The sequence below is a fragment of the Netta rufina genome, assembly GCF_964035555.1.
Source record: "Netta rufina genome assembly, chromosome: Z".
Taxonomy (NCBI): domain Eukaryota; kingdom Metazoa; phylum Chordata; class Aves; order Anseriformes; family Anatidae; genus Netta; species Netta rufina.
The window spans coordinates 32,262,767-32,285,353 of NC_140126.1; the positions used below are offsets into that span (position 1 = coordinate 32,262,767).

General features: G+C 37.7%; 1 protein-coding gene across 1 annotated transcript in view; it reads left to right on the forward strand.

The window, feature by feature from the left end:
• The window catches only part of ADAMTSL1 (ADAMTS like 1), a gene marked incomplete at both ends in the record, with an annotated part of 347,299 nt that overhangs the window by 252,046 nt on the left and 72,666 nt on the right, over positions 1–22,587 (forward strand). The window contains 3 exons of the mRNA XM_084305155.1: positions 1,364–1,448; positions 12,024–12,325; positions 16,910–17,039. Of these exons, the coding sequence (XP_084161281.1) occupies positions 1,364–1,448; positions 12,024–12,325; positions 16,910–17,039 (517 nt within the window). The remainder of the gene's footprint in view (positions 1–1,363; positions 1,449–12,023; positions 12,326–16,909; positions 17,040–22,587) is intronic.

Sequence of the window (22,587 nt, forward strand, 5' to 3'; positions counted from 1 at the left end):
TTTTTTGGATAACAAAAGCGGTAAAATATGGATTAAACTAAGAGCTGTGCTGGCAAATATTCATCCTCAAATGGCACTAATAAATATATTAGAGTAAGAACTTGGCAAGCTATTTCTGGGAGACAGGCACAGTAACTATATTACCGTCCCTTTCCTCCCCAGTTAATATCTCGCTCCAAGAAAAGCTGCAGTAGCTGTGAAATAATGTTGTAAATTATTGTTCCTTGATGATACATGTACATCTAACAGTTTGGAAATTTCACATGTATATATGAAAAGTTCATCCTTATTCACAACAAAGTTACAGAAAATTCTCAAATATTCTGAATGACATTAATCTGCTCTTATTGGCAAATAAATATCTACACATGATCTAAACTTGAGAGACTTATGTGGCTTCTGAATGGCAAGTAAGCCTAGACCTTGTTCTCTTCAGTGGTCTGAGTTTTGCTTTATTTATGTTTTTGTCCTGATCCTGGCCCAAAATATTTTTGTTAAAATGCAGAGCTCATTTTCAAATTATGGTGCCAAATTTGCTCTTTCTTTATACTCCTGTAGAACTAAAACAGCTCCACTGCCTTCAGCTGAAATGCTCCACTTTGACACTGCATGAGAGTGGAATTTGGCTCAAAAAATGGAATGGCCCTGCACTCTCCAGAACAGAGCAACTCTTTATGTTGTGTGCATATCCTGGAGGGGAGAAAAAGCAGCTCCACTGTTTTCCATCAGAAATGACAGAAAAAGTATCAAGCTTGTTTTTTAAACCCACATAGCTGATGAACTGATAAAGTTGAAAAGTATAGCTTGACCATTTTATTACGGTTTCTCTGGGTTTTGTGGTATCACTCATCAAATCAGGATTTTCTTCCTTTTTGTAATCTATCAAAAACAAGATTAATGTGTCTTCTGAAGTTCTAAAATTCAAGAGTGAGCACAAGGATTTTATACATTTTGCCTTCACAGCTTTCAGTAGAGAGTCATTACACTTTCAAGTCTGATTCCAAAAAAATACTTTTAAATGTGCCTAGTTTGTAGCCCAGTTGCATGTTCTGAAATGTGAATTAATTCACCTTAGAACACCACAGAGTTTTTAGCTGCAATAATAAACTATCTGGTCATATAACTAATCTCGTGAGCTTTATAATCCAGGTCCATAATAAGAAATATATCCATAATAAGAAATATATTATAATCCAGCTCCATAATAAGAAATCCATAATTCTGTCCCTTGTCCCCTTTCTCTTGTGCTCAGCCTCCATGTTAATGAAGGCACACATGAGGCTTAGAGAGAGAGGAGAGGCAGGCACACATAGGAGCATTGCTGCATGGTTTCTGTTTTGATGTGCTTGTGTTTGTTCTGTAGAGAAACTTCCTGTGGAAGCAAAGTTGCCATGGTACAAACAGGCTCAAGAGCTGGAAGAAGGAACAGTGGTGTCTGAAGAACCATCGTAAGTCTTAAAAATTTGTTCACAACAGTTCCTTGTGAGATGAGGATTTGGAGCTTATACTGAACTGATGTGGTGGAAACCTCACGAAGCTGGTGAGGGGCCTGGAGAACAAGTCCTACGAGGAGCGGCTGAGGGAGCTGGGCTTGTTCAGCCTGGAGAAGAGGAGGCTCAGGGGTGACCTTATCGCTCTTTTTAGGTACCTCAAGGGAGGCTGTAGCGAGGTGGGGGTTGGCCTGTTCTCCCACGTGCCTGGTGACAGGACAAGGGGGAATGGGCTTAAGTTGAGCCAGGGGAGTTTTAGGTTAGATGTTAGGAAGAACTTCTTCACTGAAAGGGTTGTTAGACATTGGAACAGGCTGCCCAGGGAAGTGGTGGAGGCACCATCCCTGGAAGTCTTCAAAAGACGTTTAGATGTAGAGCTTAGGGATATGGTTTAGTGGAGGGCTGTTAGCGTTAGGTTGGAGGTTGGACTCGATGACCTTGAGGTCTCTTCCAACCTAGAAATTCTGTGATTCTGTGATTCTGTGAAATTAGTGCACTTAAGGTTGTGTCACCTTTGTGTATACATTGAGGCCCTATGTATACATAGGGCCCTTGCATGCCCTAGGCTGCCTGAAATAGTGGAAACTACATTTCTTCTCTTGGGTATATAGAATTAATTCATTCTGTCCCTATTTTTCTTCTTTTTTTTTTTTTTTTTTTTTTTTCCTATTTATTTGTCTTCTGTTTTGTGTATTTTAAGCCAGAACACATGGAGGGCATAAAATAGTAACAGTTAGTGCTGAAGAAAAAATGAAGCCTACAATAAAAAAAACTGGAATAGAATATTTCCACATAGACATAATAGCTGTCTTTTTAACATATCAGTAAAAAAAAATCTAATTGTAGGAATCTGAACTGGTGTGCCAAATTCACGACATGGTGCTGTTGAAAATAGGATCTAGCAGTTTCCACATACACTCCACTTCATTAACAGCAGAAGCGCAGGAGAATTTAGAAAAATGAAGTGACCTAAAAAACTCTCAGAAATTCCTTTAGGATTGTGTTTTATTGCACTTTATGAATAATTAATCATCCTTAGCCTAATAAAATAGCAATGAAAAGAACACTGCAGTAAGAATGGCATATCATATAAGACATTACCAACAAGATAATAAGCCATTACCAATAAGACTGAGAAATTACAAATACTATTATGATTATGTTTCAGATTTTTTATCCTGGAACTATGAAAAATGAGTGCTATAACCGGAACTTGTGTTCATAGTTTAATCAGTATCAGTTCCTCATGGCTGAGTACATGGTATTTTAGTTGCAACTGCAGCTGTGTATTGGACAAATATTATTCATTAAGCAATTGAATTGCAATTTTGGCACAAATACAATTTTTCTGAATTGAATTTGTGTGCAATTGGAACGTTGAAACAGAGTAAGAGATATACATAAAGCACACTCCGAATAATAAATATAGTAATCCATCTCTCGTGTACATGAATGCATACATGTATACACACATGCATTTATATACACACATTTATACAACTGCACATATTCATATTTGTGTATATATGTATATTAGTAGCAGCTATAGCATATAATATAATAAGACATTATACTGTTTCCAGAGTAAACTTTGTAAGTTGATTAATTCACAAGCAAAGTCTAGAAAATTCTGTGTTTCTAGATGTGTGCTTATGGCTTGCTGCACTGTAGTAAACCACGTAACTAAAAGTGCATTTAGCAAACTGCAATTAATTTCTGAAGGCGTAAATAAAAATATGTATTGCCAGGAGTTTTACCAAATGGAATCATGCTGATAATTGGTCATATCTGGAAAAATTTGCAGCAATTTCATACAGTGGCAAAGTTTTAGATAAATTTTTTGAAGACTGTTGTCAGTACTGTAGAAAAAGAGTGCAGTAGTGTTTTATATGACTGTATGTAGCTTTAAATATAGCAAGAAGGGATTTGTATAGAATAAACATATGCGTTTTAACACAATACTCTAGAAAAACTTATGTGTGTATTACTTGTGGTGCTCTAATGGGGAAAGAAGGAGTTCAATAATTTTAAACAGTTATAATAGTATCTATGACATCTCCTTACTTTACAATTTTACTGTTGCAATAAAGGCCCTGACTTGCAAAGGTCTTGTTATCTTTTTACCCCATCTCATGCAACAGTTCAATGATACCAGTGGGATACTAATACAGTGGAGCACTGTCTAGTCTAAGTTCATTCTGCCATGGGGCAACATTTTGTACATTTCTTTCTCCTTACAAAGCACGACTCAGCAAGCATGAATAGTCTTTATTTTAGGCTGATGAGAAATCGATATGACATTAAATTTAATTCAACTATAGATTTTTATACGTGTTGACTAATAGCTAAAATAGAGGGTGAAAAGTCAGACTTTTTGTACAAACTTTCCCAAAGCTTGGAGATATCAATGTCTTGTGTTTAGCTCGGAATGATTTCTAGTGATAAGGCATGAGCAAGAAAGGCCAAATAAAAAATTAAAAAGCTTGTGCTGAAAGGCACATCCATGCAATCCCTGTCTGTAAACCTTAACAGCCATATGCACATTGTTTCAGACTATCTAATCTCTTGACAGTGACCTTGAGTGGTGAACTTCCCCAGAAAATAGGTTTCAGTGCTTCACTATTAATAGTGTTTTTATTTAATGTCTAGATTTAAAGGCATATTCAAGTTAAGTCCTGTTTATTAGATTTTTTAAAGGTATATAGTGACATTTATATATATATGTATATATATATGATATATATATATATATTAATTTTTTTTCAGAGCTCACCAAGACACAATTAGCAATCAACTTTGGTGCCAAGTTTTATAGCATCACTTGACTACATAGCAATTGCAAATACACCAATATGTTGAAAAGTAAGATGAATTACATGATAATACATCTTTTGGCCTCTACTTCCATAGCTAGAGAGACACAAAGTAGTATCCCATGGCTCACCATGCTGACAGATATTGGACTAACACCCACGCATATTGACTGATAAATCATCAGTGTGGAGTGTAGTTGCATGCTAATCTAAGTGTCAGAAATTGTGAGATTTTTTAGATACAGGATCAAATGCCAGCTGGTGTGAGACTGTGTAATGTTGCCAGCTCTTTTTCTGAGTAATTAGAACATGACCACCTATTTGTTAGTGTTTATCTACCTAAGCATCTCATTTCTTTGTAGTGTCTTACTTTGCTGTAAATATTTTCAGAAGACACATCTGTAAAATTACGCTTTAGTTTTACGCTTTAGTTTAGTTTTTATGCTTGTAAAAACTAATTCTAATTGTGTGTTTCTCCTTCTCTGAGCAGGTCTTCCCCTTGCCCTAATTCAGTAGAGTGGACCTGGTTTGAGCTGAGGAAGCCAGGACAGACTTTCTCTGAGACCTTACTCCTCACTTTGTCAGGGAAAGAATGATGGGAAGAGACAGCATAGAGGGGAGTGGGAAAAGTTGTAAAGAGGAGACCTCCAGAGAAAGCCTAGATAAGCCAAGTGCTAAGAAGGCAGTTCTGAGTTCATGAGTGTATCTGCTAGAAGCTGAAGTCCTGGAAGTCTCTTCAGACAAGATACGTTTACATGATTTTCCTGCTTGCTCTGTTCTGATGCAATAGCAGATGATTTCATGACTGAACATAGGTAGATGTCAGTAAGGACTCATCCTTCTACATGGCATCCAATGTTCTTCCTGAGCTTTCTTATGCCATAAAGTCACTGCTCCCCTTCTCCTCTACAGACAGGGTAATTCTCTGTAGCCAGCAGACCACTCTTTGCCCCTAACACAGTCATCTCTTCTTCATTATCATTCTTCAGGCAAAGAAAGCAATTCCCATCTATAAGCAACTGTTTTGTCCTTCTCAAAGTTTGCTTTTGATTGGAAATTTAAAAGTAAAAGCAGAAAATTTCCACAAAATTTCTTGTATATTTTGAGGTCTCATGCTGTCTTGTGATTATAATTACTTTCTATTGAATACTTTTTTGTTAGGAAACTATGAGTCATAAAGCTACGTACATTTTTTGCACTGTCCTTCCACCTGTAATTTGTGATCATTCTCTAAACTGTGCTGTTAGGACAGCAGATGCCGCATTTTTATTCCGTCTGCATATAACGACTTCCATTTTTTATTTCTTCAGGATTTTCCAAAGGAAGCAAGTCTTCAGTTTAATTTTGTCTGTATATGTCTGTCTGTCATTTGCCTTCCTCTTCCCTCAGTTATGTCTGAATTTACTGCTATTAACAAAATTTGACAGAGATATAAATTTATCACAAAGAACTTTATCCCTCTGTCAAATTTGGTTAATATTCACCAGGAAATTCAGCGGTAGTGCTTCCCATGTGTTTCACTGAAATAGATGGTTAGGTAGAAAACTGTCAGCCTGCTAATTCCCCAGGTGAAGGAACACTTTCTAACAGAGTTTGGTCCACAAGAGAAATCAGAGAATCCACCTAGACATTCAACCTTAAATCCAAGTCCATGTTAAATTGGTCTTCATTGGTTCTGCTGCTCAAAGAATTACAACCAGTTCAGCCACTTGGAGGCTAGAGGAGATGGTTACATTTGTGTTGTTTGACCTGCTGCATCCCTACACAGAGTCAATTAAAACTTAATTTTTGACAGAACTAATAGGAAATACTCCCGACCAGTAATCAAGTATTGTAATCTCAGCTAAGACAAAGGTGCAAGGTGAGAAGTCCTTAGTGTCTTATGGTGTTGTATGTATTGTTCTCCTATTGCTGTCCATCTCTGAAGCAACCATTCAGTAGACCTTAGAAATACAAAGAGAGAAATCTCAAAGAGAGAAGTCACAATATCTTTCTGTCTGACCTCTTGCACTGTAGCTGATTACACCAGCACAGCAGTACAGCGGAGTCAGAAAGAACAGTGGTCATGACTTAAAAAGCATGGGTTTTTCTGTGTGTAATGAGATTGGTTTTATGGGTGGTGGAGGGGTTGTTTAAAAGATTTCTGTCGCTAACTCTTGAGAAATGTTTTTGTATGTTAACACCATACCCAGCTTCTAACATATTGCCATAAATAACCCTCATACTAGCTGTAAAAAGAAGGGGAAAAAAAGAGGACAAACAATAATATCTGGATGCCAGATGGCACCATCATAGTGATGGGGCCACTTCAGTATGAAACAAAAGAAAATTCCTGACATGCATCAGTGGGGGGGCAGAGCCCTCTGGGAACTGGATTTGGATAGAGAGGCCAGTGTGGCAGAGTTACCCAATATCTCTTTCTTACTTTCCAGAACATATATACGTTTCCAGAGACATGGAATCTGTGCCATTCTGGTTTTCATTGTTAAATAGTTTCCACAGTTATGTCTATACCAAATTCACAGGTTAATATGTAAATTTGAAACCGCCTCCAAATGCTTCACTTCAAGAATTAGGTACATTATTACTATTGCATTCCCAAAATAGTAGTGTTGTCACACAGATGCTATAAAATTTTATGCTGGTTTTTGTCCTCCTTATCAGTGTTATATGACAAAGACAAAGAAGCAAGTTTAGGTAAACTTCTCCATATTATGATCTAATTACATACAATTAAACTATCCACATGATCGTTGACAGAGATGAGCAGTGCAACAACCTAATATTAGTTAATGAGTTTTTACTATTCATTCAAGACACCCCTGTAGAGAATAAACACTGCTTAGAATAATTGGTTGATATCTGTAAATGACAGACTCGGCTACCTTTTCCTGGGTATTGAGACAGTGGTGAACTTATGGAGATCACCAATGATACAGAGTGATTTGACACAAAGTGGAAAGAAAAGACCATATTCAAACTAAACTGAAGAGAAACTATAGAGGGATAGATCGTAATCACTCCAATTGTAATTGAACCTATACAAGTGCCTCTGGTGCCATTACTCTTACAGATGGAGCCCTGAAATTTTATTGACAGGTGGTCATGACCTCTGTTACACTTCTTGGAACAACAGCCTCAATGCTGTGTGTGAGTGTCCTGTGGTATTACCTACATGTTAAATCCCATAGAAAGGTGGCCTCTCCTGAAGAAGGACAGGCTTGCATTTCAGTGCAAGACAAGGAGTCTGAAAGTCTGAGTTCAGTTACTAGTTCTGGCACAGAAGATTACTAAGCCTTTAAACAAGCCAATGATAACTTTATTTCACCTGTAGTATCTGGTTTTAGGAGATTTAAGAGATGGGTTTCAGTGTTTTTTAACACCCTGATTTATTTGTATGTTAATACTTAATAATACTGACAAATGCAAACGGTCCTTTCAAAACTGAACTGGGCAACTGGTACCTACCCAGTATTCACACATGCCTGCAATTCTGTGAACAGCTGAAATTCATTTGTTCTTGCAGGCAAATTGTATGTGTACAGCCTGAATGCTGGACTGCACTGTTTCAAAAGTTGACCAATGCATTTGTATTAAGTGGTATATGTACAAACACCCATACTTTAGTTTTGCTGTTACATTAAAATGTATTTATAAATCTCATCCTACAAAAGCAATGAACTTAAACCTGCACTGTACCACACCTGAGTGAATCCTGTAGAAGTCCATTAATGTCAGTGGCATTACATTTCTTTTCCTTTGTTCACAGAGCACTGTGTGGCCCATTGTAGGCTTTTGTGCGCATGGTAAATCATGCAACAATCCATTTCTTTCAGCTAACATCAATTTTGCTCACATTGTGAAACATTAATAGCTATCAAACAAAAAAGAACATCCAAAAATGCAATTCATTGTTTAAACCCAGAACTTGCTATTTTGCCAGCATGTTTCTGTAATGGGAAATGGTTGTTGGTCCATCACCATAAGTGTCTCCATGTCAAGGAAACAAGCATAGGCATTTGTTTACAGGAGACATCAATTTTAAAATCTTTTTTTTTTTTTTTTTTTTTTCCCTGTAATAGTTTTCCACCTTTCATTCTAATCTGTTTGCTTTCAAGCTTGAGAAAACTGCTGCCTACACAGATGCCCAGAGGGTTGGCAGGCAGAGGTGCCCTTCAGCCATAGCACAGCTTCGTGCAACAACGTAGGCAGCACCCACGCAGTTGCGTAGCAGCAGGCATGGTTAGGTCAATAATAACAGAACAAGGTCATGATGTTCCCTCCTACCATCTTTCACTTCACCAAGTACAGCTCTCTCTAAAGTGGGAGCAAAAGACTTCTCTTTAAAATATTTGAAAGAGCTCTCAGAATACACTCAATGCTGCATTTTTCTGTGATGGAAGAAGTGTTATTTTTGCTGTGCAGAGGAATAAAAGATGATTTTTGATGTAATAGTAACATGCATAACACTGGGAAGTTTGCTATGAGCCATAAAATATTCAAAGTAATCTGTTTGAGGCAAGAGTCATCTTTTTGTTTTTATTTGTACAGCAATTAGCCCAGTTGGGCTTTGGCTGACACTACTACTGTAACATTACAGCAACTAGTCATTATGTTTGTCTTATTCATTAAGGCTGTTATTACAGAGACTGGTATTAAAGTAGGATTTAATTAAATTAAATGTACAATGACATCTGAAGCACCTTCATCATTTCCTGTTTTTTAAAATATCCACTTCTCAATAAACCTCCACCACTTTAGTTTTCAAAGAAGACACAGTTGTCAGCATACCGTAAAGCACAATAGTGCGCAGTGGAAGATATGTTATATGCAGAACAAATAACTTTAAACCCATGGAATTGACTGCTTATTATTCAAATACTTTTTATGTTCTGTGCTCACCATTTGGCAAAATTTATCATTAATGACCACACAAAGATATCTCAAAGCCTTTGTAATTTCCTTTGTAATTAAAATAAGGATAATGGAAAATTCAGAACCAGTGTATATTTATACTATACATTCACATCACATAAATGTTCAGTATCTAATGACAATTCGTGTTTGGAGATTTTATATGTTTGTTTTTCTGTTTTTTGTTTTGTTTTGTTTAGTTCCCTCCTTCCCTCTCTTCCCCCCCCCCCCCTTTTTTTTTTTTTCCTGCTTTCACTTCTTGGTTCTACCAATTCACTCTGTACTTCAGCAGCTAGCAGGTATATTTGAATAAAGTTGACTTTCAAATGTATTACTTAAAATGTAGAAATTGGGCCTGGAAAGCTGAATAAAATACAATTTCCTAAAGGTATTCCAGTATTTGCATTATGAGTTGCTGACAAGGGCAAAATAATGTAATATGTGGCATTTGTAGGTTAAGTATCATTTCAAAAAGAATCCAGTATGTATTATAGTATTATAGTATTAATATTCTTCTGTTTCCTTTCTCTTTTGTTCTTGTGTTTGTATGGGTGATATACATCATGTGTAAATATTCTGAGTGTGTAAAGTATCTCTGTTTTTCTAAATGAGTAATTTTAATGTCTGGAAAAATATAATCCCTTCTGTTTTGGAATACAGCAGCCCTTGCAGAAAGCAAAGTTACACAACAATTCTGAATGTTAAAAAATACAGGGAATAGGGCTTTTGATGAAGGCATCCACAATGACTTTTTGTGTAACCTAAGATTTTTACATCTTAGTTTGTCATGCCAAGTTTTATGTTCAAATTAATCAAAGTATCTAAATCACAGTGGCTGACATAGACTGTTTACTCTGTGACAGATTTTCTGCATCAAAATAGTATTATAATAATAGCAGAGAGAAAATAAGATGAGTGGCCCACCTGTACTGTTAAAATCTATAATCCCTTCAAAATGAAAAATCACCAAAATCACCAATTGTAGGGGTTGGAAGGGACCTTGAGAGATCATCGGGTCCTGTGAAAGCAGGTTCCCTACAGCAGGCTGCCCAGGTAGGCATCCAGATGGGCCTTGAATATCCCCAGATAAGAAGACTCCACAACCTCCCTGGGCAGCCTGTTCCAGTGCTCCATCACCCTCACCATGAAGTTCTTTTGCATGTTAGTGTGGAACTTCCTGTGATTCATTTTGTGGCCGTTGTCCCTTGTCGTGTTCCCACAAACCACTGAAAAGAGGTTGGCCAAATTCCTCTGTCTCCCATGCTTCAGGTATTTGTAAACATTCAAAAGATCCCTTAGTCTTCTCAAGGCTGAACAGACCTAGGTCTCTCAGCCTTTTCTCATAGGCTCCAGGCCCCATAACATCTTTGTGGCCCTCCGCTGGACTCTAACGGTCTTTGAAACAAAACCAATCTTTGTCATTTGCAAGATAGAATGTCTTAGGATAGAGAAATTGAATCATTTTTCTTTGTTAGTTTCTCAAAGGTTTTCCTTCAGAATGAAATCTTGCAGTTTTGAGAGCAGTATAAAGAACAGTTCCAAATGTTCCAATAATATATACAATCCATTTATTTCCATTGTATTATTTCCCATGTATAGTGCTAGCAATGGATACAAGGGCTATAACATGTTATAAGCACCCACAAAAAAGTGGGTAGAGAAATGCACAGTATCTGCTTTAAGAGACCAGGTTATTCCAGTGAGGGGTTCTGGTACATACAGGCTGTGGGGGCACCAAGTTCCCCTCTTGGTTTTGGATTCAGATTTTTCTTTAGTGAAGGGAAGGTCCTTTCGTCAACTAGAGAAAGGAAGTAGATTTAAAAATAATAATAATAATAATAATAAATAAATAAAAAGTACATTAAAAAGTACATACAAAAACTGTAAAGGATGATAATCACAAAACTAAATTTCCTTTTTCTCTCTATCAGGCTGCTCATAGGATTCTCAAGGTAAGAAATGAATTTCCAGTAGTTTTAGGTAGACCTATTCCGTGGAACAAACAGATGTATTGTCTTCTGCCCTGGAAGGCAATGCAATTCTTGAGGAAAATGGCACCAAAAGTATAGAATTCAGTCTGTTTTGCTTATTGTAAGGATAGCTGCAAAGTGTTTTGATTAAAGTATATATAGACTTTCAGAGGCAAAACTCTGGGGTATGTAATCAGAGAGACGAGTAACAGTCAGAAAAAATCCAGAATAGAAATGGAACACTTTTTTAATAATGAGAAGGGAAATGAAATGCACTAGGAAAAATAATAATAATAGTAAAAAGCTAAAGAGATAGTGGGCTTTTATCTTTTCATGGCTTTGAATTAAGTCTTAAAGACAGTTTCTGCAGCACATGTTCAATGGTTGACATTATTTTCCTCGGAACACTGTACCTAGTATATAACAGCCTATTTAGTAAGTTTTAATGATATAGCTGTGTTATCACCTAAGGCAAAGGTGCTTTAGGTTGAATCCTAGAAAAAAAAATAGTTAGTGGGATTGTGATGCATATCAGGAGTTTCCAGGATTCCTTACATTGACAGCTTTTAGGATAAGCATAGATGTTCTCAGCATTTGTCTTCCTTTCTGGAGATGAGATACTCCAAAAGTTCTTGAGAGCCTTTCTACTGTTGCTGGTGAATTTCCAGCTAAACTCCTACATCATGGTTTTTATGTGTATTTCCTGATAGCATAATGATAAGGTGAAGCGTTTATTTTTCATTAAACAGACTTTGGCTTGGACAGGCCTATACTACTTTTGCTTGCCTGGATGTTTATGGACATTGCTCACCTTGTGCTTGCTCTTTCCCTCACAGGTTTATTCCTGAGGCTTGGTCCTCCTGTAGTGTCACCTGTGGAGTGGGCAGCCAGGTGCGACTTGTGAAATGTCAAGTGCTCCTGTCTTTCTCTCAGTCTGTTGCTGACTTGCCCATTGATGAATGTGAAGGTCCAAAACCTGTGTCTCAGAGAGCCTGTTACAGTGGCCCCTGCAGTGGAGAGGCAACTGAATATACTCCAGAGGAAACCGACCTGCTCTATGGCAGCTTACAGGAATTTGACGAGCTCTACGACTGGGAATACGAGGGTTTTACTGAGTGCTCAGAGTCCTGTGGAGGAGGTAAGTGCAAAATGTTTCTGTGTTGCACTTGCTTTCTCTGCTTAAGTGCATGCTTTTCAGTGACAACACCCATGGGCTTGTTCCTTTGATATATCTATTTGAAAAGACTTGGATGAAAACTGTAAAACTCCCAAGTGCATGACATGTTTTACACAGGACTTTGAGGTTCCATGCTCTGGCTGTCACCAAGAATGATCAATGTATCATGCATTACTGTTTTCATGTATCTGCAGATCATTCAGAGTGCACTCACACAAAAGTTACTGAAGTGATCTTGTGATACAGGCAATAATCATGTGTCCTTTTTAGTTATTATCTCTTGACTTGTGCTGTGCAAATATAGACATGTGGAAACAAATGGTCCTCCCATAGCAGATGCATTTGATTATTGATATTCTAAGGGCTCAGCTGGTTCTGTAACTCCTACCACTAAGTGCCACTAGCTCTGATCTCACTGCTAAGAAAACATATGGTAAAAAAGTACTAATGGTGTAATTGCCTGAAGCTAGCAGACTTGACACTTGAAGCTTCTCAGAGTTAATCAAGGTCACAGGATCCACATGTTAGGGAATGCTAATGTGCAGTTCTCTGATATTCATTTTCCCCATCATTTTGTCTTGCTAGTTCTAAAAAATTAGCTCTCTCCATTATTTTAAAATTAAATCTAGATTTTTTTAACTGTCCTCTTTCTACGTGAGAAGTTTCAGGCTACTTATATACCTAAATACAGAATGAATACTGTAGAACTGGAAACCACTCAATGGTTCATGAATGCTTAATAGTTTGATCTGCACAGATTTACCAGTAATCAGTTACAAACTTAAAAACAACAATAATAATTAATGAAAAATAATGCAAGGGATTTCTACGCTTACTTTTATCTTGCTGCTGGTAGTCAGTGTTTAGACCAGTTCACAAAGAGTTGTTGTATCATTGCCCCTATTGCTCTGATTCCTACATAAAAAATCTGACACTAATGTATACTAAGTGATGATGAACACTGACTTTACAGGAGTATCTGCCACATATTGAGTCTACTAGTGAGCACTAATGATTTGTCGCATTTGCACTGTGGATACTGAAACCTGAATATCTTCTAGAAATGTCCTGTTGAAATGAAGTCATTTCTCTAAATACAGTGATTATGTGCATATTTTTCCAACATAGACTGAAATGACAAAGACATTTTGCTTTATAATCTTTCAATTGTCAGCAAAAACCTTTAGCCAAGATTTCTTTTTGTCTGATGTCAGCTCCAAATTTTGCAGATTAGCAGATGCTAAGTCAGATACTTTTGCAGCCATACGCGCAAGACAGGTCAAACTAATTTCATTGGTTTTGGAATCTCAAGAGAAGAAATTGGATAGATGCAGAAGTAACCTTTCACCTCCTAGAAGTAGCAACCAGAAGGAATTAGTTAGTCATTTAGTCTGCTGTTAGTGGCTGCATTTCCCAGAGCTGTCATCAAATATCATGTAACAATTATTTTATTCTGGTAGATATAAACATAGAAAATCTCATTTGATGGTATTTTGAAAGTTAACTTAAACTGCTTAGATTCATGTCCCACCCTTACACCCTTTTGTATTGCAATTTCACATTCAAAACTGATTTCTTCTTTTGTTTTTTTTTAGAGAAAGCAATTTTAAAGAGAACAGCTTTTGTTCTGGTAATATTGTCCATAGTAGTGCTTAGAATTCACTTACTTGACAAGCATATTTCTTGAAGTTCATACACTTTTTTTTAATGATCTCCATACTGTGGAGCTTCTGACAGATAGTAGCTCTTTATATTCTCAAAAGATACGGTGATCCCTATGTTGATTTAAAGCTTGTAACCAATCACCTCATTGACCTATCAAAAACAAAGGATAGATGCTATCAATATGCTGATGAATTCCATGCGAGATTCAAGGAGAATCTGAAAAAAGTGTTTTTGAGCACATTTGTTTGCTGCTAGAGCAATCTAGATTTTTTCTTTTCTTTCTTTTTTTTTTTTTTTTTTAGTCATTGGCACATACTGTTATAGCCAGCAATCTCTGTCATTACCTGATCTAGGCACAACAGACTAGCTAAATTCAGGAGGAGCCTTTTTCTTCAATACCCAGGTCATCAGACAGGATTAATGGTCATGTTAGAATCCTTATAAGGTAAAAAGTTGCAAGAATTTCTGAATTTCTGAATAGTACTGACAATGAGCAGAGTAGAATGCTGATATAATAGACTAAAATTGTTGGAAATACAGTCAGAGATAATTTAGGTGACAGGAGGAAGCATGGGTAATAGAATCATAGAATCAGAGTTCTAAGGGATCCACAAGGGTGAAGTTCAACTCCTGATGTGGTCCTAATGAGCACAGTGTGGGATTTGGGGACAGTTGTATAGCTGAAGAGCAGTAGTTTCAGAGCTTGACTCCATGACCCTGATAAAGCCAAATTATATGGGTTGGGATGGAGAAAAGGAGGAGAGGCCAAATTCAAGAGCTTACAGTCAATCAGTGTTGGATAGTCAGCTCCAAACCAGGCAATGCAAAACCACTGTGGTAATTGATAATCATTGGTCAACAGCTTATTAGTGACACACTTCAGAGAGGAGAAATAATTGAAGCTGTGGAAATAGACCTAGTTTACAAAATAATTCTGATCTGAAAAGAAAAATATCTAATACATAACAGATGTGCTTAGCCTTATCCCTATCAAACAGAATGAAATCATCCATGTGCAGAACTCTGTGGTTTCTTTCCACACAGTTAAGAGAAGTACTTTCCAACACTTCCCTTCCTCTGAGCTAGTGTTCCTTTTCCCATCAGTTTGGCCTTGCTATTAAGTCTGCTCAAGTGATCAATGCGAAGTAGAGACCAATAACTTCAACACAGTGCCATTTCCCACAAGCTAGAGAACTGCTTCTGTTCTGCAGACAGCAGCAGTCTGTCCCAGGGAAGTCCATACACCTTGTTTTGCAACACACTCAACAGAAAAACAATTGGTTTGGAAAGATACTGAACAAGACAGGGCAGAAAGCATATTTTTTATGTATAAATGTGTTTTGGGAGATTATTTGAACAGAAAAATGGCTTGAAAATTGAAAAATGGCCATCTTCTGAAGAATGAAACCCATAGCAATGTTGGCTGACTTAAGAGTCTTCAGTAATTATAATGTTGAAAAAAAGTCCAAATATCCAAAATTGTCAAGTTTCTTTCTTCTTTTCAGCACCTGAGTACAGCAGGGATAATGCTTGGGGATAGGGTCACAGGCATGTCCTGAATAAGCTTGCACAAGCACATAGAAACATAGTAATTGTTCAGCATGCCACTTCTCTGTGGACCTCTTCAGCCTGTACTGAGAATAAGAGGAATGAATCTATGAATAATTTCAGGAGTGCGGAACCTATGATGAAGTGCAGTTCATTGGTCCTGCAGAGTAATAATGATGTCATTTTTTGCCTCATGGCACGTGTTCTGGTGTTAGAAATAGCTAAAGGCATTGACAATTCTGTTACACTGCTCATGAAGCTGTCTGAGCTTCATACTTCCACACACACACCACCCTCCCCTCCTCTTCCCGCCTTCCCTCCCCCCCTCCCCCCTCCCGCCGGTATCTTCAAAAGATTGTAAAATATTTTGGAAAAACTAATTGCTAATTTTGAAAAGATGATGCAATTGTGAGTTTAGCTAACCTTTTCCCAACTCAGGAAGTTCAGATGAATGTAAAGAGCATACTTCTACTTTGCTTGAACCACTGTGATTTTTAGGGAATTTAGGCAAATAATTATCCACACAACCCCCAGGGAAGAAGTAGATCCAGCAAATTTCTTTCACTATGTAGTCTTTCCTATAACGTGTAGTGCTGCAATGCTTGATTATCTAGCCATGTGGTCCAAAAAATCTTGATATGCCTATTTTACAGGAAAACTGAGACAGAGTAACTGGTATGTGTAAGAGTACATGACAAATTTGGTATCAACAAGCATTTTCCAAGCTGTAGCCTAATCACCCAGTCTTCCAACTTCTCTCTTAGTCCTCACAGGTACCCCTCTTCTGTACCAGTTCTCAGACACACCCAGCAGTTTTGCATCTCCAGTGCAGGTGTTAGTCTGAGGATATAGAAAAATAGCTGTGACCTGACCTTGTTTTGTATTACTTTTGTACTGAGAGCAATCTTAGTTTCTTAAAATATAGCATCATGGCTATCTTTACACCTAACCTGCCTGGCTGACAAATAAACACCATGACTGCACTTACTATGAATGGAGGCATCACTGGAGAGCACTGTACATTTTTCTGTCCAGGCAAAGTAAGTAGTGAATGAACCTACAGACTTCTCAATGCTGTTGAGACACATAATGGGAATGAGAGCAAGGACAAGCCCAGCATCCTATGCAGAGTTTTGATTAGACCTGTCAGCTGTGAAACCAGATACATAAGGTACAGTAGGCAATATGTGACTGTTACAGGAAAATTACAAGAGTTACAGTTGAAGGCTTGTTCCCAACAGAGGAGAGAAAAGGAATTGTGGGGCTGTCTCTGCCTTTGGATGCCCCTCTGGGTACTGGGAGCTGGCAGTGACCATGCATTTTTGTGTGCAGGTGTCCAGGAGGCTGTGGTGACCTGCCTGAACAAGCAAACCAGGGAGATTGCAGATGAAACATTGTGCGTAATGAGCCGCCGTCCTCCACAGCTACTGAAAGCCTGTAGCCTGGACCCCTGCCCCCCAAGGTATGTGTCTTGTATCTTATCACCAGGAGTATATGTTTTCAGGACATAGGGGAGTGTGATCATCAGTGAAGATGGCAAACTAATGAATCATGAATCTGGGGCAACCAGGCTCCATCTGGCTAGGATGCTTAGATGCTAGGTCTGGAAATTTTAATGTAGAAACATTACTTAAAAACTGAAGCTTGCAAGCACAACATGTAGATAAGAGCCTGAGATGCTCCCTAGGTTGTAGAACCAAAGGTCAGTTTGTCTAGGCTCATCAGATCTGTTTCACACCCCCTGCGATTCCTTGTAGTGAATGTGAAGTGAGAAAAAGTGATGAAAGTGAGAAAAATTGCATAATACAGTACCTCAGAGAATACAGTCCCCAGTGGCACCTGAGGCTGCATGATCCTGTTAGTGGAGGTGAAGATAGCCAGGTCAGGGGTGTTTGATCCTGTTTGGACCTCAGTAGGGGGATTTGAGGATTCCATGAGAAAAATAAAACAGTTACACAAGTGTGAAGTGACTGTAGCCTGGTATGTTGTCCAGAGCAATGCTAAACAATGCTAACATTAAACAATGCTAGCAGTATGGGGAAAAAAAATAAATAATAATTTTAAATAAGCCATGACTCCAGACCCAATAGCCTTTCAGTCTGGAAGTGTGCCCTGCCTCACACATGCTATTTCTCAGATTACAGGGGCTTACAACCTCTTCAGGCCGCAGTCTTATTTACTGGGAAGTGCAAAGCAGTAGTGAAACCAAAGGCCAGATTTCAGACTGCTTGCATATTAAGGTCCTTCAGCCAGATATTTTATGGATTAGCTTAACTTTACCCAGAGTCATATAAAGTTTAGGGAGACTTCTAAAACTTCCACTTTCACAGAAGGCTTGCAGAACCTATTCCTCCCTGATCTCAGATTGCTTCCACTATCCTGACACTAAAAATAGCAATTCTTGGTCTGCGGAGATTCACATCTGTACCTTCTACAACAGAAAATATCTGTCATGAGGTTCTCCTGGTTTATTTAAATAGACCTAGGCCTGTCAAGTCTTGAAGATTTACTGTATACATATTGTCTTTATTTCCAGCTGTACACAGGTGCATTTACTCTCTTGTGGTAGTGCGGCAGATCTGAAAGAGACTTATTTATAACTTTGGACTGTTTAAAATATGCAATGTTGTCCAGGTGGTAGATTTTCCTTAGAGTGTGTTTTGGTAGGTGTATGTATGCTTTATATGACAGCAGGCTATACAGAGGTATTTCTGTGTATTAGAAGATTCCTGCTACACAGAGAAAGTTGATGTTAAAAATCAAACATGGCCAGCATCCAAGAATGATAAAGACAAAAATAATGGTTTGATTGGAAGATAAGGATTTTGAGTCTGACAAGCATAGCCAAACAGGCTGACACATTTCACCAAAGCATTGCAAGAGTTACTTATGGGAATATTACAACCCCAACTTTGTACAAATGTCTATATTGCTGGTGCTAGGACAGAAATATGTTACTAATTTTTTTAAATAACTTTGTGGATGGAAATCACTTTTTAATTGACAGGCAACAGCATCACTGGAGGTGAGAGTGCATGGTGAGAGATTGATGATCCATCATTTCTGACACGGAAAATATTAGATGGTTAAAAAAAATTACACTCACATAAGCCAGTATTTATGTAATTGCTGTTACAAAAGTTGTCTGAGGATTTTGGTGAATATTTGCTGAATTACTCTGTGTGTTAATCCATACCACCGTGGTAATCTTGCTGCCAACATGGAGCTGTTTTAAAGCTGCCCCGGGTATGTAGTTCACCCCCAAAACTATAAGGTGATCAACATAGATGAGGATCAGGACATGGAGCAATAGCTGTGGGGGAGGGGAAGGAGCAAAAGGGGCTTAGATTAAGAACCTTTCATCTACTCCTACGGTTGCAACTGAGAAAAGGGGAAATAGCTCCCTTCCTGGTATACACAAATCCTGTCCTCCAGCCCCTTCAGTCTGGAGGAAATTGCCTGTCTACAGAGATTTAAGTGGCACAGGAGGAAGAACAGCATGTGTTCTGCAAAATGGTTCCTCTGGTAAGAGCAAGGAAGCTTAAAACTCAAGATTGCAGACAGCAAGCAGTATGACTAATGGAAAAGGAAGCAAGAAGAGAAGTTGATGTGTCTCCCATACAGCTCCAGGCAGGCTGTGACAGGGTAGCCCTCATTTCCTGCAAGCTTATGAGGTGCTACACATACTAGTGGCACTATATTAAATGCAAAGGTGTATTAAAGTCATTAAAGTGATAGCACTGGGTATATAAAGATTATTGTTTTGTAATTATTAATTAAAACAATCTTAGGATTTTGAAATAGAATAATTGATAAGGAAAAAGGGCTTAGGATTTTCTCTGTATTATGATTATTAAGAAGATGGTTCAGGATTCCAATTCAAGAAATCTTGATCCAGGAATCAGATAGGTTAGAGTGAAATTCTGTTGTTATAAATGTTGAGGAAGGTTTTGCTTCTGCATGACAAGATCAAAACTTGAGATGTAATACACTGCAGCTATGAACTTACAGAAGTTTCCAAAACGTGATCTGTGAATCACTGATACTTCCCAGAGCTTTTGCTGACGGCTTATAGTAAAAGCTGGCTGGTCTCATAGTTTTGGCTCTTCTCTCTATTTTCCAGCTGCTAAACTACATTAACAGAAGCTAAAAATATAAAAAACACTTTCCTAAAATGGCCTTGATGTGTAAGTGACTGTTGGAGCATGTAGTTGTGGTGGGTAGAAGAGGCAGTATGTTGAAAAGGCAGCTGAGCTGGTGACAAATGTCTCAGAATACAAGGCAATGTTGTCCACACCATGAAAAAAAACTGAGAAATCTTGCCCAAGAGAACAAAAATTCCTTCCTGATATATTTAGAGAAATTACTCCAGTGACATTTCTTGAACCAGAACCTCAAAACATGCTTAGAATCTAATGTCTATATCTAGAATTTAATACTGTTCAAGACCTTGTTTAGCTTAAGAGTGAGAACGGTTAAAAATTAGAAATTCCAATCTTAATGTTGCTTCTGCTGCAGGCACTTTTTCTTACATGCAACATTCTCCATACTCTCTCAAAGTGTTAGTTGTGTATGCCTTTTAGTTGTGTACGCCTTTCCTGGTCAACAATTTGTTTAGTTAGTTTAATGCAGATTTAAAAAAAAAAAAAAGCATTGAACAACAGAATCTTGGCAGACTTTCTAAAGAGTCAGAAGGCTCACATCTAAGGACAAATACCTTAAGATTAATCCATGAAGAGTAATTTCTTTCTCACTGTGTTATTTCATTCTTTTGGGACACTTAGGATAAGTGATGCTAAGCAGATCTTCACTGTTGCTGTTCTTTTTGCTCCCTACCAAGAATGAAGGTGGGTAAACTAAAAGACTTCAATATGTGCTTAATGCTTCACTTTGAAACTAGTCTGTAGTATCAATGTCTTTTTTAATTCCTAATTATTCTGGTCTCTCCTGGAACAAAATATGGTAAAAACTAGAACATACTGGCAATATTTCAGATTTATGAAAACACTGAAATGCTATGGTGCTGGTATAGTACCTGAGAGAGCTTTATAATTTCCACTGAAATTCTAGCTTAGCATCTTAGCACATTCCTATTCCAAGTCCATTGAAGAGAGACAGAAAAACTAAACCACGGAAATCTGTCTTCAAATATTCACAGCTATATAGAGTCAGCAAAATCTCATTTTTTTAATTTTAAGTTTTTCAAAACCACAATGGGTTGCACACAAAAACTGGAAGATTTAATCCATATTCAAACCCCAAAGCAGCTGAGTTTCCTGTGGTTTCAGACTTTGTTGAGAGGTTTTTGCTTATTACTTCAAGAACAATGGCAGAAAAAGAGCCCAGTCCCTTTTCTCCTGGAAAACACTATTACAAAATGTCCCATTGGACACTGAACTGAAAAATAGTGAAGAACCTTGGAGCTTGTTCCTAAGTTGGAAGCTAATAAATGATTTTCAGCACAATACATACAGAGTAAAATTTCATATTAATTAATTGGTATAGACTTGTTTGCTTTTTCTATAAAAAGGATATAGTTTCTTTTAATATACCAGGATGGTTTCTCCCAGAAGGAGAGGAATGAAGACTATGACTATTTTAATTTAGTCATAGAATCATAGGAACTTAGAATGGTTTGGGTTGGAAGGGACCTTAAAACCATGTAGTTCCAACCCCCCTGCCATGGGCAGGGACTCCTCTCACTAGACCAGGTTGCTCAAAGCCCCATCCAACCTGGCCTTGAACAATTCCAGGGATGGGGCATCCACAACTTCTCTGGGCAACCAGTTCCAGTGTCTCACCACTCTGATAGTGAAATCACTTAATTTGTGTCAATCAATCTGTATCGATTTCAGAATTATACAGCTGTATTTGATCAGAGCAGTCTTCCCAGAATAAAATGCAGAATAGATGTTAAAATTCTAGAAGTTTATTCTCTCAGCTCTAAAATGAAAGGGCAGATTACTCAGTTTCACTAATTTCTATGTTTGCATTCGAAATTACTCCAAAAATAGCCATAGGGGGAAAAAATAGAGAAAAAGGAAAAAAAAAATTAAAAATGTAATGTTGGTTTTACTGTTTTCAACAACAAAATGACTCAAGTCCAAAGAGTCTCTTTTCTTCAGTATCCACTATCCAAAATACAGAGGCAGACATAATTTAATCAGATATAATTGCTCTTGTTTATAACAGCAGCCGCATGAGCAGCTCTTGGTGAGCCAAAAAGATCTACCAAAGGGGGGAATGAAAATGCTGTAACTGTGTTATTAATTATAACTGCTCAATAGCTTGGTCAATGCGTGTTGAAAGGATTTAGTAAACATGTACGGAGGAGTGAGAAGAGAAGCAAAGCAATGAAAGCCAGATGGCTGAAAATGGAGGAAATTCCAGGCAATTTCTACAGCTTTGTTCTTGCATATTTTCAAATCTGAACTTTTATTCCTTTGCAACAAAGAACAGCTGAATGCTATGGAACCGATAAACAGTGAAGAAAAAGCAGATGGTTCTAGGAATAGGATAGCACAAGATTTCACCCCAGGACTCTCCCTTGACTCCTTCAAGTCTTTGTATTTAGCAAGAGAAGACTGGTAAACATCTGAGTGGTTCTGATACCTGACTGATGGATCAAAATAACTTGGGTTGTGCTCTAGCTCATTGCTTGTTATCTTCTTTTTCTTTTCTTCATTTTTTCCCTTGTATCTGCTTTTTTGTGTGCTTAAGTAATAGATTACCTTTATGATTTGAATGTTTCTTTGAGGGATGCAGTATTTACCATCTTCTTTGTTCTATTTGATTTCTCAGATTAAGTCAAATTATAAAGGAGAAAAAAATCAACATATTTTTCTGTGCATTTGGAGATGGGAAGCATCAGGTTGCTGTTAGGTCAGATGTAGTGCAGTCTGTGCTCCCATCTACAACCTGAAATGAATTCAATATCTGTAGAAGGGCTGGAGTATTCTCTAATCCGTTAAAGATGACTTCTGTACATGAGAGTGTCATGGATGGAAATG